This window comes from Onychomys torridus, chromosome 2 (genome assembly GCF_903995425.1).
Source record: "Onychomys torridus chromosome 2, mOncTor1.1, whole genome shotgun sequence".
NCBI lineage: Eukaryota > Metazoa > Chordata > Mammalia > Rodentia > Cricetidae > Onychomys > Onychomys torridus.
Window position 1 is genome coordinate 160,798,107 of NC_050444.1, and position 12,759 is coordinate 160,810,865.

General features: G+C 46.1%; 1 protein-coding gene across 1 annotated transcript; it reads right to left on the bottom strand.

The window, feature by feature from the left end:
* Positions 1-5,815: 5,815 nt before the first annotated feature.
* On the bottom strand, positions 5,816-12,530 carry Rbp7 (retinol binding protein 7). Its single transcript, XM_036180176.1, has 4 exons — positions 12,458-12,530; positions 10,180-10,358; positions 9,629-9,730; positions 5,816-5,897 (listed from the first exon to the last, which is right to left on the bottom strand). Exons 1-4 carry the CDS (start codon positions 12,528-12,530, stop codon positions 5,847-5,849), a joined length of 405 nt encoding a protein of 134 aa, XP_036036069.1. The 3' UTR covers positions 5,816-5,846.
* Between the last annotated feature and the right edge of the window lie 229 nt (positions 12,531-12,759).

The following is a 12,759-nucleotide window of genomic DNA, read 5'->3' on the forward strand; positions in this document are numbered from 1 at the left end:
AAGTGGAGAGCGACTGAAGACACCCAACTTTGGCCTTTGATCTAGACACACACACACACCATGCCACAGAGATAACATTCTTAAAGACAGATAGTAAATGGTGGAGGTCTAGGGAGTAAGTGTTTACTGGGGACAGAGCATCCATGTGGGATAAGGAAAGGATTCTTCAGGTGGTGGTTGCACAGGAAATCCTTTGTTGTTTTGGTTTGTATTTTATTTGCATGCTTGAGACAGGGTCTTATGTAGCCTAGACTGGCCTTGAATTCTCTACTAGACCTAGAATCCCTGTACTTCCTTCCTCCGATTGTTGGACATTACATATGTGTCTCCATACCTGGCAGTATGAATGTTTGTTTATTTATTTACTGGTTTTTTGAGACAGAGTTTCTCTGTGCAGCTTTGGAACTTGTCCTGAAACTCACTCTGTAGACCAGGCTGACCCCAAACTCACAGGGATCTACCTTCCTCTGCCTGAATGCCAGAACCACGTCATGGCTGCTTTTTAATTTTAAGGTTTGTTTTGGGGCGGGGGGGGGGGGGGGGGGGGATTTTGTTTTTTGTTTGTCTGTTTGTTTTTTGATACAGGATTTCTTTGCGTAGCTCTGGTTATCCTTGAACTCACTCTGTAGTTCCAGAGCTGGGATGAAAGGTGTGAGCTGCCACACATTTATTTTGAGAAAAGATCTTACTATGTAGCTCTGGCTGTGTTTGGAACTCACTATGTAGACTAGGCTGGCCTTGAACTCAGAGATCTACCTGCCTCTGCCTCCCTGAGTGCTGGGATTAAAAGTATGCACCATCGCTGTAATGGCGCATGCCTGTAATCCCAGCACCGGGGAGGCAGAGGCAGATGGATCTCTGTGAGTTGGAGGCCAGCCTGGTCTACAGAGCTAGTCCAGGACAGGCTCCAAAGCTACAGAAAAACCCTATCTCGAAAAACCAAAAAAAAAAAAAAAAAGTACGCACCACCACTGTGTAGTTGGAGAGCTTCTCTCCAGGTTCCACCAAGCCCCCCGGTCCCACAACCCATGTATAAAATAATCATACAGACACTTATATTGCTTACAAACTGTATGGCCGTGGCAGGCTTTTTGTTATCTACTTCTATCTTAAATTAACCCATTTCTGTTAGTCTATACTTTGCCACATGGCTTGTGGCTTACCAGTGTCTTTACATGTTGCTTCTCATGGTGGCGGCTGGTGGTGTCTGTCTCTCCGTCTTCCTCTTCCCAGAATTCTCTTCTCTCTTGTCCTGCCTATACTTCCTGCCTGGCCACTGGCCAAACAGCATTTTTATTTATACAGAGCGATATCCACAGCACCACTGCCTGGCCAGTATAAATGTTCTTAATTCTGCCCCTTTGTATTGTTTACAGTGACCAACATGGTCAGTTTTATGTGCTTTTTGTTGTCTGCAATGCTTGCTTGAACCCAGGGCCTCTGCATGCTAGCCCAGTGTGCTACCATGGAGAGAGCACATTTCTATGTTGGCATTATATCTCTAAATCTTTACTTGACCCTATGTGTATTTTTACACTTATTATTTGTGTGCACGTCCTAACACAGGTGTAGAGGTCAGAGGACAACCTTCAGGACTCATTTCTCTCCTTCTAACATGTGGATTCCTGATGTCACACTCAAGGCTTAGTGGCAAGTGCCTTTGTGTGCTGAGCCATCTCCCTGACCCTGATATATGTATTTTTACCACGATTTAAAACAAACAAACAAACAAAAAAAAACTGAGCATGGTGCCCCCCCCCTTTTTTTTTGAGACAGGGTTTCTGTGTGTGGCTTTGGAGCCTGTCCTGGAAGATCTGTAGATCAGGCTGGCCTCTGCCTCCCAAGTGCTGGGATTAAAGGCATGCACTACCACACCCGGCTATGGGCCCACATCTTTAATACCAGCAGCAGGGAGGCAAAGGCAAACTCTGTGAGTTTGAAGCCAGCTTGGTGTACAATGAGTTCCAAGCCTGCCAGAGCTACAAAGTGAGACCTTGTCTCTAAGCCCTCCCCGCAAAAAGGATGTATATGTGCGAGTGTGTACAAGTGCGTGTGTGTAAACTAAAGTTTTTTTAATTGTTTTTGTTTGCTTGTTTTTATTTATTGTTTTTAGACAGGGTCTATATATCCTTACTGGGGCTGGAATAAATAAATTTTAACTAAAACCAAGGACCAAGTGCCCTCTCTGCTTCCCCTCGGGTGTCCCCGTGGAGAATTGCAGGTCACCTCCCTAACCACAGACTTCCCATTGTTCTCCAACCCCTTTGGAGTCCAGGCCGTGAGCTGGAATTCTTGATCCTCCCAGGAGAGCTGGGTCGGTTCAGATACCTTGCAGAAGCGGCGCAGCGAGAGGCTGCTTCTTTTATTCCATAAAAGCTGCCTTTTCTGGGTGTCATTGCAGCTTCGCACGCGGCCAACAGACAGCGAAGCCCTCGCTTTGGGGAAAGAGTCTCTGCAGCGGTGCCCCGCGGCTTCCCGCAGTCCCCACCCGGACACGTGGCAGCCCTTCTCAGCCCTGCAGGCCGAAGTCCCCCTGGTGGACGCTTCGGGTTGAAACTGTGGCCACTCGCTTCAGTCTGAGCCCTACCAGCCGCGACAGCTGGCGCCAGCTTGCAGGGAAAGAAGAAAAGCCATGGGAGGGAAGTTGCATCCGAAGCCTGGTACAGCTATCACATCACTGCTTCCACAGGAAGTCCTTCCTTTGGCTCCTGAAAGAATTCGGATTATTTCCAAGCATAAACCGCAGGTTCTGAAGCCTCAGATGCTTGAGTCCCATGGTCCTAATCTCTCTGCTGTTTCCCTAAGTCTTACTGAGTCCCACTGAGGCAGGATAGAAAGACGGGAAATCATCCTGATGTGGGACATAAAAAGAGCCCATGGTTGAAACTCAGCTTCTAGAGTTTCAGCACAATTACCATTTTCTGTGAAGTGGCCAACATAATGTTTCTTTCATATATTTTTCTTTCCTATCCTGGAGACCAGGCCGGCCTCGAACTCACAGATCCACCTGTCCCTGCCTCCTGATCTTTTATATATTTTCAAATAAAATGTTAAAATATCGCCAGGCGTAGTGGTGCACGCCTTTAAGCCCAGTACTTGAGTGACAGAGACAGGCGGATCTCTGTGAGTTTGAAGTCAGCCTGGTCTCCAAAGTGAGTTTCAGGACAGCCAGGGCTGTTACACAGAGAAACCCTGTCAGGGAGAGAAAAAAAAAGTTAAAATGTCAATGAACTATCCTTAACTACTGTGTGTACACTGTCTTTATGTTGGCCACCATGACAGTTGTGTTGAGACGCTGATGCTGGGACTTCAGCCAGGCTCCAGAATGGTGTTCCATCTATCTGGGAGTCCTATAGGCTTGAAGACTCATGCATATCTCCCTGCAGCCCCTCTGTCTTCGCCACAGCTGTGCAGCCTTCCCCGCCCCTCACTAAGCTGCAGCCTGGCTTTCATCACTTTCCCTTCAACCCTTTGGAATTCCCCCCTCCTCCTTCAGGTCTGGAAAGTTCCCACAGTCCTCACCTTCCATCCAGCATTACTCACCAGTTACCTTGGGCTTTGAATTCTATATCTAAAATGGCTGCTTTTCTCAGACTTCAGTCCTTGCTGATTTGGGACTTTCCCAAACAGGGTTCTCTGCCGGAACTTTGTTATCTGGATCTCTAAGTGCCTGCCCCACCAACAACCCTATCGTCACTCTGATCATGCAGGTCCCCTACTGCCTCAGTTACCCTTCTATTACTGTGACAGAATACCCTGAGGATAGCAAGATAAAGAAGGAAGAATTTGTGCTGATTCACAATTCCAGGTTACAGCCCACCAAGGAGGGGGTGGAGTGGGGGTGGGGTATGTGTGCATGTGTCAGGAAAGCAGAAACTTAAAAACCTTTAGTTCAGTCCAGGAAATGGTCCTCACAGTCAGGGTAGGTCTTCTCACCTCAATTAACTGAATCCAAATAAGATAATCCCTCAAAGACATGTCCCGAGCTTGTCTCTGGCTATTGTAGAACCTGTCAAATCGATACTCAATCACCATACCTTAGTGTGACCTTCCTCTTACATTGGGGATAAGATCTGTGTGCGTGTGTGTGCATGCATGTGTGTGTGTGTGTGTGTGTGTGTGTGTGTGTGTGTGTACATGCATGTCATGATACACATGTGGAGGTCACAGAACAACTTGTAGGGGGTCAGTTCTCTCCTTCCACCATTTGGGGATTGAATTTATATTGTCAAGCTTGAGAACAAGAGTCTTTACCCACTGAGCAATCTTGCTGACTCCAAATTTTTATGTATATGTATGGGATTTTTGCCTGCATGTACATCTATGTAGTTAACTTCAAAGTACTTCAAGTGTCATCCCAGGCTGCATGTGCATGTGCACCAGATGTGAAGTAGCCTGCCTATACTCCCAGCACCCAGAAGACTGAAGCTGAAGGATTACAATTCAAGGCTCAGTGAGACACCATAGAAAAACAACTCCTTGAACTCTCCTGCTGTGGGATAATCTGATTTTTTGGTACTATGTGAAGATGTGCCTCTGTTTCACCTCACCTGATCAAGGCACCTTCTGATTGAATTAATAAAGAGCTGAATGGCTAATAGTTAGGAAGGAGAGGATAGGAGAGGGACTTCTGGACAGAGAGGAACTCTGGGAAGAATCTGAAGGGTGCAGGATTCAACAGACAGACTCAGAGGAAGTTGGACATGCTATACTAAGGAGAGGTAACAGTCATGCGGTAGGGTGTAGATAGATTAATATAAATGGGTTAGGTTCATTTAAGTGGGTTTTTTGTTGGTTTGTTTTTTTGTTTTTTCAAGACAGGGTTTCTCTGTTTAACAGCTCTGGCTGTTCTGGAACTGGCTGGACCCAAAATCACGGAGATCTGCCTCCCAAGTGCTAGGATTACAAGCATATATCACTACTACCCAGCTTAATTTAAGTTTTTAGAGCTAGTTGGGAACAAGCCTAAGCTAAGGCCAAGCTTTTATACTTTTTTTTTTTTTGAGACAGGGTTTCTCTGTAGCTTTGGAGCCTGTCCTGGACTAGCTCTGTAGACCAGGCTGGCCTTGAACTCACAGAGATCCACCTGTCTCTGTCTCCTGAGTGCTGGGATTACAGGTGTGCTCCACCACCGCCCGGCAAGCTTTTATACTTATTAAAAGTTTCTGTATTTCATTATTCGGGAGCTGTCAGTCAAAACAAAACAGAAACCTTGTTACACTCCCCTCTGGTATCTCACCTAAAATGCTTCCTGTAGGCACCTGCATAAAGGCCATGTCTACTACTCCACACCTTGCCAGTGCTGTCACCTGTCCATCTTTCAAAGCTACTTCATCGACCTTTCTCACTAGCCTGCAGACAGGAATTATGTCCTGTTCCCTGGTGTGTACTTTGCATACAGAGCAGGCTTTCAAACATTCCTTAAAAAAAAAAAAAAAAAAAAAAAGGTCCTGTTGGGCTTGGCCTGGTGGCATACGCCTTTAATCCAAGCACTCAGGAGGCAGAGGCAGGCTATGTGGTTTAAGGCTCACCTGGTCTACACAGCGAGTTCCAAAACAGTCAGGGCTACACAATAAGAATATATATAGAGGGGGGGAGAGAAAGAAGGAAAGGGAGGGAGGGAGGGAGGGAGGGAAGAAAAGAGAGAGAGAGAGAGAGAGAGAGAGAGAGAGAGAGAGAGAGAGAACGTTAAATTTGGAAGGAAAAAACACCAGCATCACTTGGACAGGTTTATTGCAGCGGAAGCTGTCCTGCAGTCAAATAGCGTCTAGTGCAGGCTGGGTGACATCTTCAAGGCAATTCAGTACTGAACAGTAGCCTCTAGAGGGCTCTGCCGCGGGATCCAGTCAGGCTCTCTGGAATGTTTGTTTGCATACCTGGCCTTCACAGAACATTTCCTGTGATAGGGAGGGAGAAAAGAAAAGAAAACTTGGTGTACATTCTCAGCATGTCTGATACCAAATGTTTGGGGGTTCTTCCTTCTGACACCAAATACAGGATCTCTGCCCTTACTTCTCCCACTCCAACACAAAATGGGTGTCAACAATTTAATCCTGACGACCCCTCCTCGAGTTAGTGTAAACCCAGGCTGGTTTCAAACTCACAAAGATCTGCTGGCCTCTGCCTCCCAAGCACTGGGATTAAAGGCGTTCGGCACCATACCTGGCCCCAGTTTTATACTTTCTAGAAGCAGAATTTTATACCTTCTAGATTGTGTTTTAGAACTATTGATTAGTTTGAGCTGTAACCTGCAGTCATGAAATTCTGGTTCTAAAACAAATCAATGCCCACTCTGTGAGGAGTAAGGTAGCAAAGTAGCAAGAGGCAGTGACTGAGCTGTGCCTCTCCAGGGAACAGGATGCACTATGCACTTGAGGGTTTTTTGTTTTTGTTTTTGTTTTTTGTTTTTTGTTTTGTTTTTCAAGACAGGGTTTCTCTGTGTAATAGTCCTGGCTATCCTGGAATTTGCTTTGTAGACCAGGCTGGCCTTGAACTCAGAGAGATCCACTTGCCTCTGCCTCCTGAGTGCTGGGATTAAAGGCGTGTGCCACCACCACCTGGCTTGAGTTTTATCAATAGCAGACTCAACCTCAAATCTCTATTATTTCTGTGATTTCATATAGTCCAACTTAATCTCCAACTTGTTGTATAGCTGAAGATGACTTGAACTTCTGATGCACCTGCTGCCATCTCCCAAATGCTAAGCTTACAGATGTGGACTCAAATTTAGGGTTTGGCTTGTACTCAGCAAGCACTCTACCAACCGAACTACACCGCCAGCCCCTGAAATAGTATTCTTAGATACTTAAATCAAGGATGTGTTTTATTAAAATGTTGGTCCATCAGCCAGGTGGAACATGAAGCTGCCAGCTCACTACCTTAATATATATATTTTAAAAATACATGATAAATTCAGCCTAGAGTGGTGTCACACGCTTTTAATCCCAGTGCTAAGGAGGCAGAGGCAGATAGATCTCTGAGTTTGAGGCCAGTCTGGTGTACATAGTGAATTCCAGGATACCCAGGGCTTTGTAGAGAGACCCTGTCTCAAAACAAAACAACAACAAAACAAAAACAAAACCCTAAAGAAATAAAGTAAAAAATAAAACTACATAGTGAATTCAACATAAAATCTAGAAAGCTATACAATATTCTTTTTTAAGATTTATTTTTATTTTTTAGATCTGTGTATCTAAAAAAGGAAGCTGTGAGCCACCATGTGGGTGCTGGAGATCAGATTCAGGTCCCTGAAGAGCAGTATTTCTCATCTGCTCTTCGCTGAGCCATCTCCAGCCCCTGTAAAAGGTTCTTTAAAAAAGTATTATATATGTTCTTTTTTTGTTTGTTTTTTCAAGATAGGATCTCTCTGTGTAGCTCTGGCTGTGCTGGAACTTGCTCTGTAGACCCAGCCATCCTTGAACTCACAGGGATCCACCTGCTCCTGCCTCCCAAATGCTGGGATGAAAGGTATCTGCCACCAGCACCTGGCATATGTTCCTATTTTGTTGTTGTTGTTGTTGTTGTTTGTTTGTTTTTCCGAGACAGGGTTTCTCTGTAGCTTTGGAGGCTGTCCTGGAACTCACTCTGTAGACCAGGCTGGCCTTGAACTCACAGAGATCCACCTGCCTCTGTCTCCCAAGTGCTGGGATTACAGGTGTGCGCCACCACCGCCCGGCTATATGTTCCTATTTTTATGTGCATAGGTGTCTTGTCTGCACTGATGTCTGTGCACACATACCTGGAGAGTCCGAGGAGAGCAGAAGAGGGATTAGATCCCCTAGGACTTGAGTTGTAAACAGTTGTGACCCACTATGTGGCTGCTGGGAATTGAACCAGGGTCCTCTGGAAGAGCAACCAGTGCTTTTAACCATAGAGCCACGGTTCCAATCCCAGAAAATGTTCTTTTTAAAAAAAGATGTATTTATTTATGCATAGGAGTGCTCTATTTGCATCTATGCCTGCATGACAGAAGAGGGCATCAGACAGGATAGATGGTTGTGAGCCACCATGTGGTTGCTGAGAATTGAACTCAGGACCTCTCGAAGAGCAGCCAGTGTTCTTAACCGCTGAGCCATCTCTCCAGCCCTCCAAAAATATTCTTATATTGAATAAAAAAGCAGACTTTTTTTTTTTTTTGGTTTTTCGTGACAGGGTTTCCCTGTGTAGTTTTTCGCCTTTCCTGGAACTCATTTGGTAGACCAGGCTGGCCTCGAACTCACAGAGATCCACTTGCCTCTGCCTCCCAAGTGCTGGGATTAAAGGCCTGCACCACCACCGCCCGGCCCAAAAAGCAGACTATTCTAAGCAGGAAGTTACAAAGGTAACTTGCAAAAGTTAAAAAATGTCCATGGTTTCCTTTTTTTTTTTTTTAAGGCACTGGTACTTAGCGAACCTCTTTTTTTTTTTCCCTAAGATTTATTTATTTATTATGTATACAGAAGAGGGCGCCAGATCTCATTACAGATGGTTGTGAGCCACCATGTGGTTGCTGGGAATTAAACTCAGGACCTCTGGAAGAGCAGTCAGTGCTCTTAACCTTTGAGCCATCTCTCCAGCCCTAAACATTTCTTTTAATATTGTTATCATTGCTTGAAATATCGGAACAAAGGCCACTCATCTGGGACTCATGTCAGTGTCCAACTTCCTCTTGCAGTAAACAGTAATTAACACAGAGACCCACAGTTGGACAGTGGGCAGACAGTGAGAGACCTTGGAGCCCTCGGTACTGAATGGGATGCTTTAAGACACCCCTCGAGGCTCAGGGATCTATGCCGAAGGGCAGAAAGACAGTGCGAGCCAGAGGTGGTGGACAATGCCAAGGAAACAGCGTCTCCAAGACACAACAGGTTGATGCACGTATGAGCTCAGAGACTGTGACAGCATGCACAAGACCTCCATAAACTCAAGCCAGACAAAATCCCACCAGGGAGAAAAAACAGCCAAAGTCCCAGCCCTAACCATGAACCTATTTGCAATTGATAACTTCTGGAAAAAGGGGAAATCCGTTTTCTCCAATGGCACTGGGTATTATCAACCATACTCAGGGCAGACCTCATGCTCAGGTGAAGTGGATCAATGCAATATCAACTCCATGTTTTTGTTGTTATGGTTTGGTCTTCCTTCTTTCTTTCCTTCTTTCCTTTCTTCCTTCCTTCCTTCCTTCCTTTCTTCTTTCTTTCTCATTTGGGTTCTATTTTGGTTTCAGAGAAAGAACATGAAATCAGGTAGTTTGGGAGGACTTAGGCAAGGAAAAAAATATCAAAATATACTGTTATGACAATTTTTTAAAATAGTAAAAAAAATGTAATAAAAACAAGAACAAGGGGATGGAAAAATGGCTCAGTGGTTCAGAGTACTTGATGTTTTTGCAAAGCACCAGGGTGCAGTTCCCTGCACCAACATCGGGCAGCTCACAACCACTGTAGCTCCAGTTCTAAGGGGCTCCAGTGCCCTCTTTTGGTCTCTGCAGATACTGCATACATGTGGTACACATACACACATGTAGGTGTACACACACACACACACACACACACACACACACACACAGAGGAATAAAAATAAAGAAATAGAGATTTAAGCTTTCCCCCACCTCAAAAATGTTTTTTAAAGAACAAAATGTAGCAGGTACCAGGTGGAGCTGGCCCCCTTCCATCCAGTGGCTCCAACCTCTGTTCTTCTTCTCCCCTTTCTGTACACAAGTGAGTCTGTCATTCTCCCAGGTAACCAAGCTCTGCACAAAGGAAGAGAGAAAACAATGCTTTGCTCTGGCAGGACCCCTAAAAATCACCAGGTAGGACACATGCCAAGTTAACCTTGTGAAATTAATAACCTACGTTACACTTAAAAATTTTGTATGTGTGTGTGTGTGTGTGTGTGTGTGTGTTGCCTACATGTATGCATGTGTACTATGTGCACTATGTGCATGCCTGTGCTCACAGAGGTCAGAAGAGGGTGTCCCTGGACTTGGAGTTACACATGGTTCTGAGCAGCCGTGTGGGTGCTGGGAATTGAACCCCAAGTTCTCTACAAGAGCATCCAGTGCTCTTCATTGCTGAGCCTTCTCTCCAGCCTCAAGCCTATGTTCTTTTCTTTTCTTTTTCTAGGGTGCTAGAAATCTCACCCAGGCCTCATCCATGCTAAGCGAGAGCCCTAGCACCTAGCCACACCCTAACCCCTTACCGTGCATCTTCTGTTATCCAGACCTTTGTTATCTTCCTCAAATTCTTCTCCAACTTTGAGTTTAACGAGATAGTTTCTTAGGCTGCTGTACGTGTGGATGGTAAAGGAATCCCCATTTTGTTCAATCACCTTCTGTGGCTTCAGCAACTTGGCAATCTTACGAGTTGCAAAGTCAATACCTGAAAAGATAATGTTCTTATTATTTTTCTAAATATTTTACATTTATTTCATTTATGTGTGGGTATGTATGTGTAAGTCAGAGGACAATTTGTTTTAAAACAGGATCTTACATAACCTATGTTGTCTTTGAACTTGTAGAGTTGGAGGTGACATTCAGCTCCTGATTCTCTTGCCTCCATCTCCAAGGACTGGATTACAGGTGTGTACCATCATGATTGACTCAAGAGTTTGTTGTTGTTGTTGTTTTGGTAGGTTTTTGAGACAGAGTTTTTCTGTGTAACAGCCTTGGCTGTCCTGGAACTCACTCTGTAGACCAGGCTGGCCTCGAACTCACAGAAATCCACCTGCCTCTACCTCTAAGTGCTGGGATTAAAGGTGTGTGCCACTACACTCTGTGACTCAAGAGTATTTTTATAAATTTTACTTATTTATTTAATGTGTATGTGTGAATACCTGCCTGCATTTCTGTGCACCAGGTGTGATATGTGCAGTGCCCACAGTGGCCAGACGGGGGCGTCAGATTCCCTGTAACAGGGCATCTGGGAACAAACCCAGGTCCTCTGAAAAGCATCTAGTGAGTACTCTTAACTGAGCCCTCTCAAGAGGACTTTTTAAAAATTGCTTTTACTAGGGGCTGGTGTAGCAGGAATCTTAAAGGTACTTAATAAAATCAAACCTGAGGCCAGTTATTGAGATGAATGCTGGAAGATCAGAGAGACAGAACAAGCCACATCTACCTCACCTCGCCAGTTCCTCAGCTGGTCTTGTTTCCTCAGACTGCAAGCTTCTGAGTCCTCATCCAAATGGGTCTCAGCTGAACTGCTGCTCAAAAGCCTAAAAGCTTAACCAGCCAAATGCTGCTAGTTTCTGGTCTTCACGCCTTATATATCTTTCTCTTTCTGCCATCACTCCCTGGTATTAAAGACTCGCTTTCTGGGATGAAAAGCGTGTGTCTCCATGCTGGCTGTATCCTTGAACACACAGAGATCCGCCTACCTCTGCCTCCCAAGTGCTGGGATTAAAGGCGTGCGGCACCACCGCCCAGCTTCTGCTTTGGCTTGCTCTGACTCATTTTCTAGCCACCATTTTTGGATCTGTATCTAGTGGCTGTCTGTTCTCTGACCCCAGATAAATTTATTAGGGTGCACAATATTTTGGGGAATACAGTTCTACCACAGGCTGGAGTCTGTTCTATAACTTTAAGGCAAAAGGAAGAGTTTAAGTAGCAAGTGTACCAAGGTATGGCAACTTAGGCCCGAATCCTTGTACTTGGGAAGCCGAGATAGGAGGATTTCCTGGAGTCTGAGACCAGCCTTGTCTACATAGTGAGGTCCAGGCCAGCTTGACCTACGAAGTGAGACAGACAAATAAAAACCCCAATCAAATAAACCCTAGAACAAGCCCTGACAAACAGACAAGAGTACTGTGCATGTAATAATAGATGCTGATCCCTGCCAAATCTGTAAATCAGAGCAAGCAGAACACTCAGCCTGCCAGGGCAGCAACATATCATGAACCTTGGGCAGCAGGGACAGTGATCAGACCCCTCTTGTGGACCCATGCACCCGATTGGTGGCCACAGAGTTTGGGGTTCAGGCTCAGCTCTCCCACTGCAGGCACGGGCAGCTCAGGCTGTCCGTGCCTGCTCATTTGCAGGAGTCCGTCCGCAGTGGTCTTCATTACCCTGGAGCAGGCTCTGCTCTAGAGGGGGAACTGAATTCCTGAGATTGTAGCTGATGTCTGCCTGAGTCAGAGCCCCAAGCTGGTCCCCAGCGTCCCCACGCAGAATTGGATAAACAGGAATACCTACCAGTGCACCTGAGATTCCAGGCATGCGGAGGGGTACTGAGGGGGTGGGCAGGGACTATTGGCTGGCAGACAAGACAGGAGGGACAGAGGAAAGAGGATGGACAGAGGGGCTAAAGACAGGTGCGGGGACTCTGGGACAAGGGCAGGACTGACCAGCATACATAACCCATAGGAGACAGATGACTGGAACAGACAAGACAGGACAGGCCGCCTTCGTTCAACCAAGACCGGAAACTAGAGCCTTGCTCCCCTCCATTATCCCTTATGCTGCACAACCCTTGAATCTTACCCAGGGCCAGCATGTAGCCCTCGAAGTTGTCGCTGCTGAGAAGGTTCCAGGTGCCACTGAGGTCTGCTGGCATGGTCGGTGGGTGGGCAGCCAAAGCCTGAAAGTCACAGCCAGTGCTGCCCTATATTGTCAGTGGGGAGGGGCCGGGGCCAGGGTGGGCCGAGGGGACAGCGAAGCTGGGGGGAAGGGAGCCCTGGAGGCACCCTGCTGGCTTGCCCCCCTTGCTTCCTTCCCCACCTGCTGGTGGTTCCGACCTTGTTCTGTCACATCCTACCTTGGCAACCCCTATCTCCCTTGGGACT

Coding starts and splice junctions, on each gene's coding strand:
- Rbp7 (XM_036180176.1), bottom strand. CDS start 12,530: ATGCCAGCAGACCTCAGTGGCACCTGGAACCTTCTCAGCAGCGACAAC. Junction 10,359..12,457: donor GGGCTACATGCTGGCCCTGG/GTAAGATTCAAG, acceptor TTATCTTTTCAG/GTATTGACTTTGCAACTCGT. Junction 9,731..10,179: donor TGGATAACAGAAGATGCACG/GTAAGGGGTTAG, acceptor TCCTTTGTGCAG/AGCTTGGTTACCTGGGAGAA.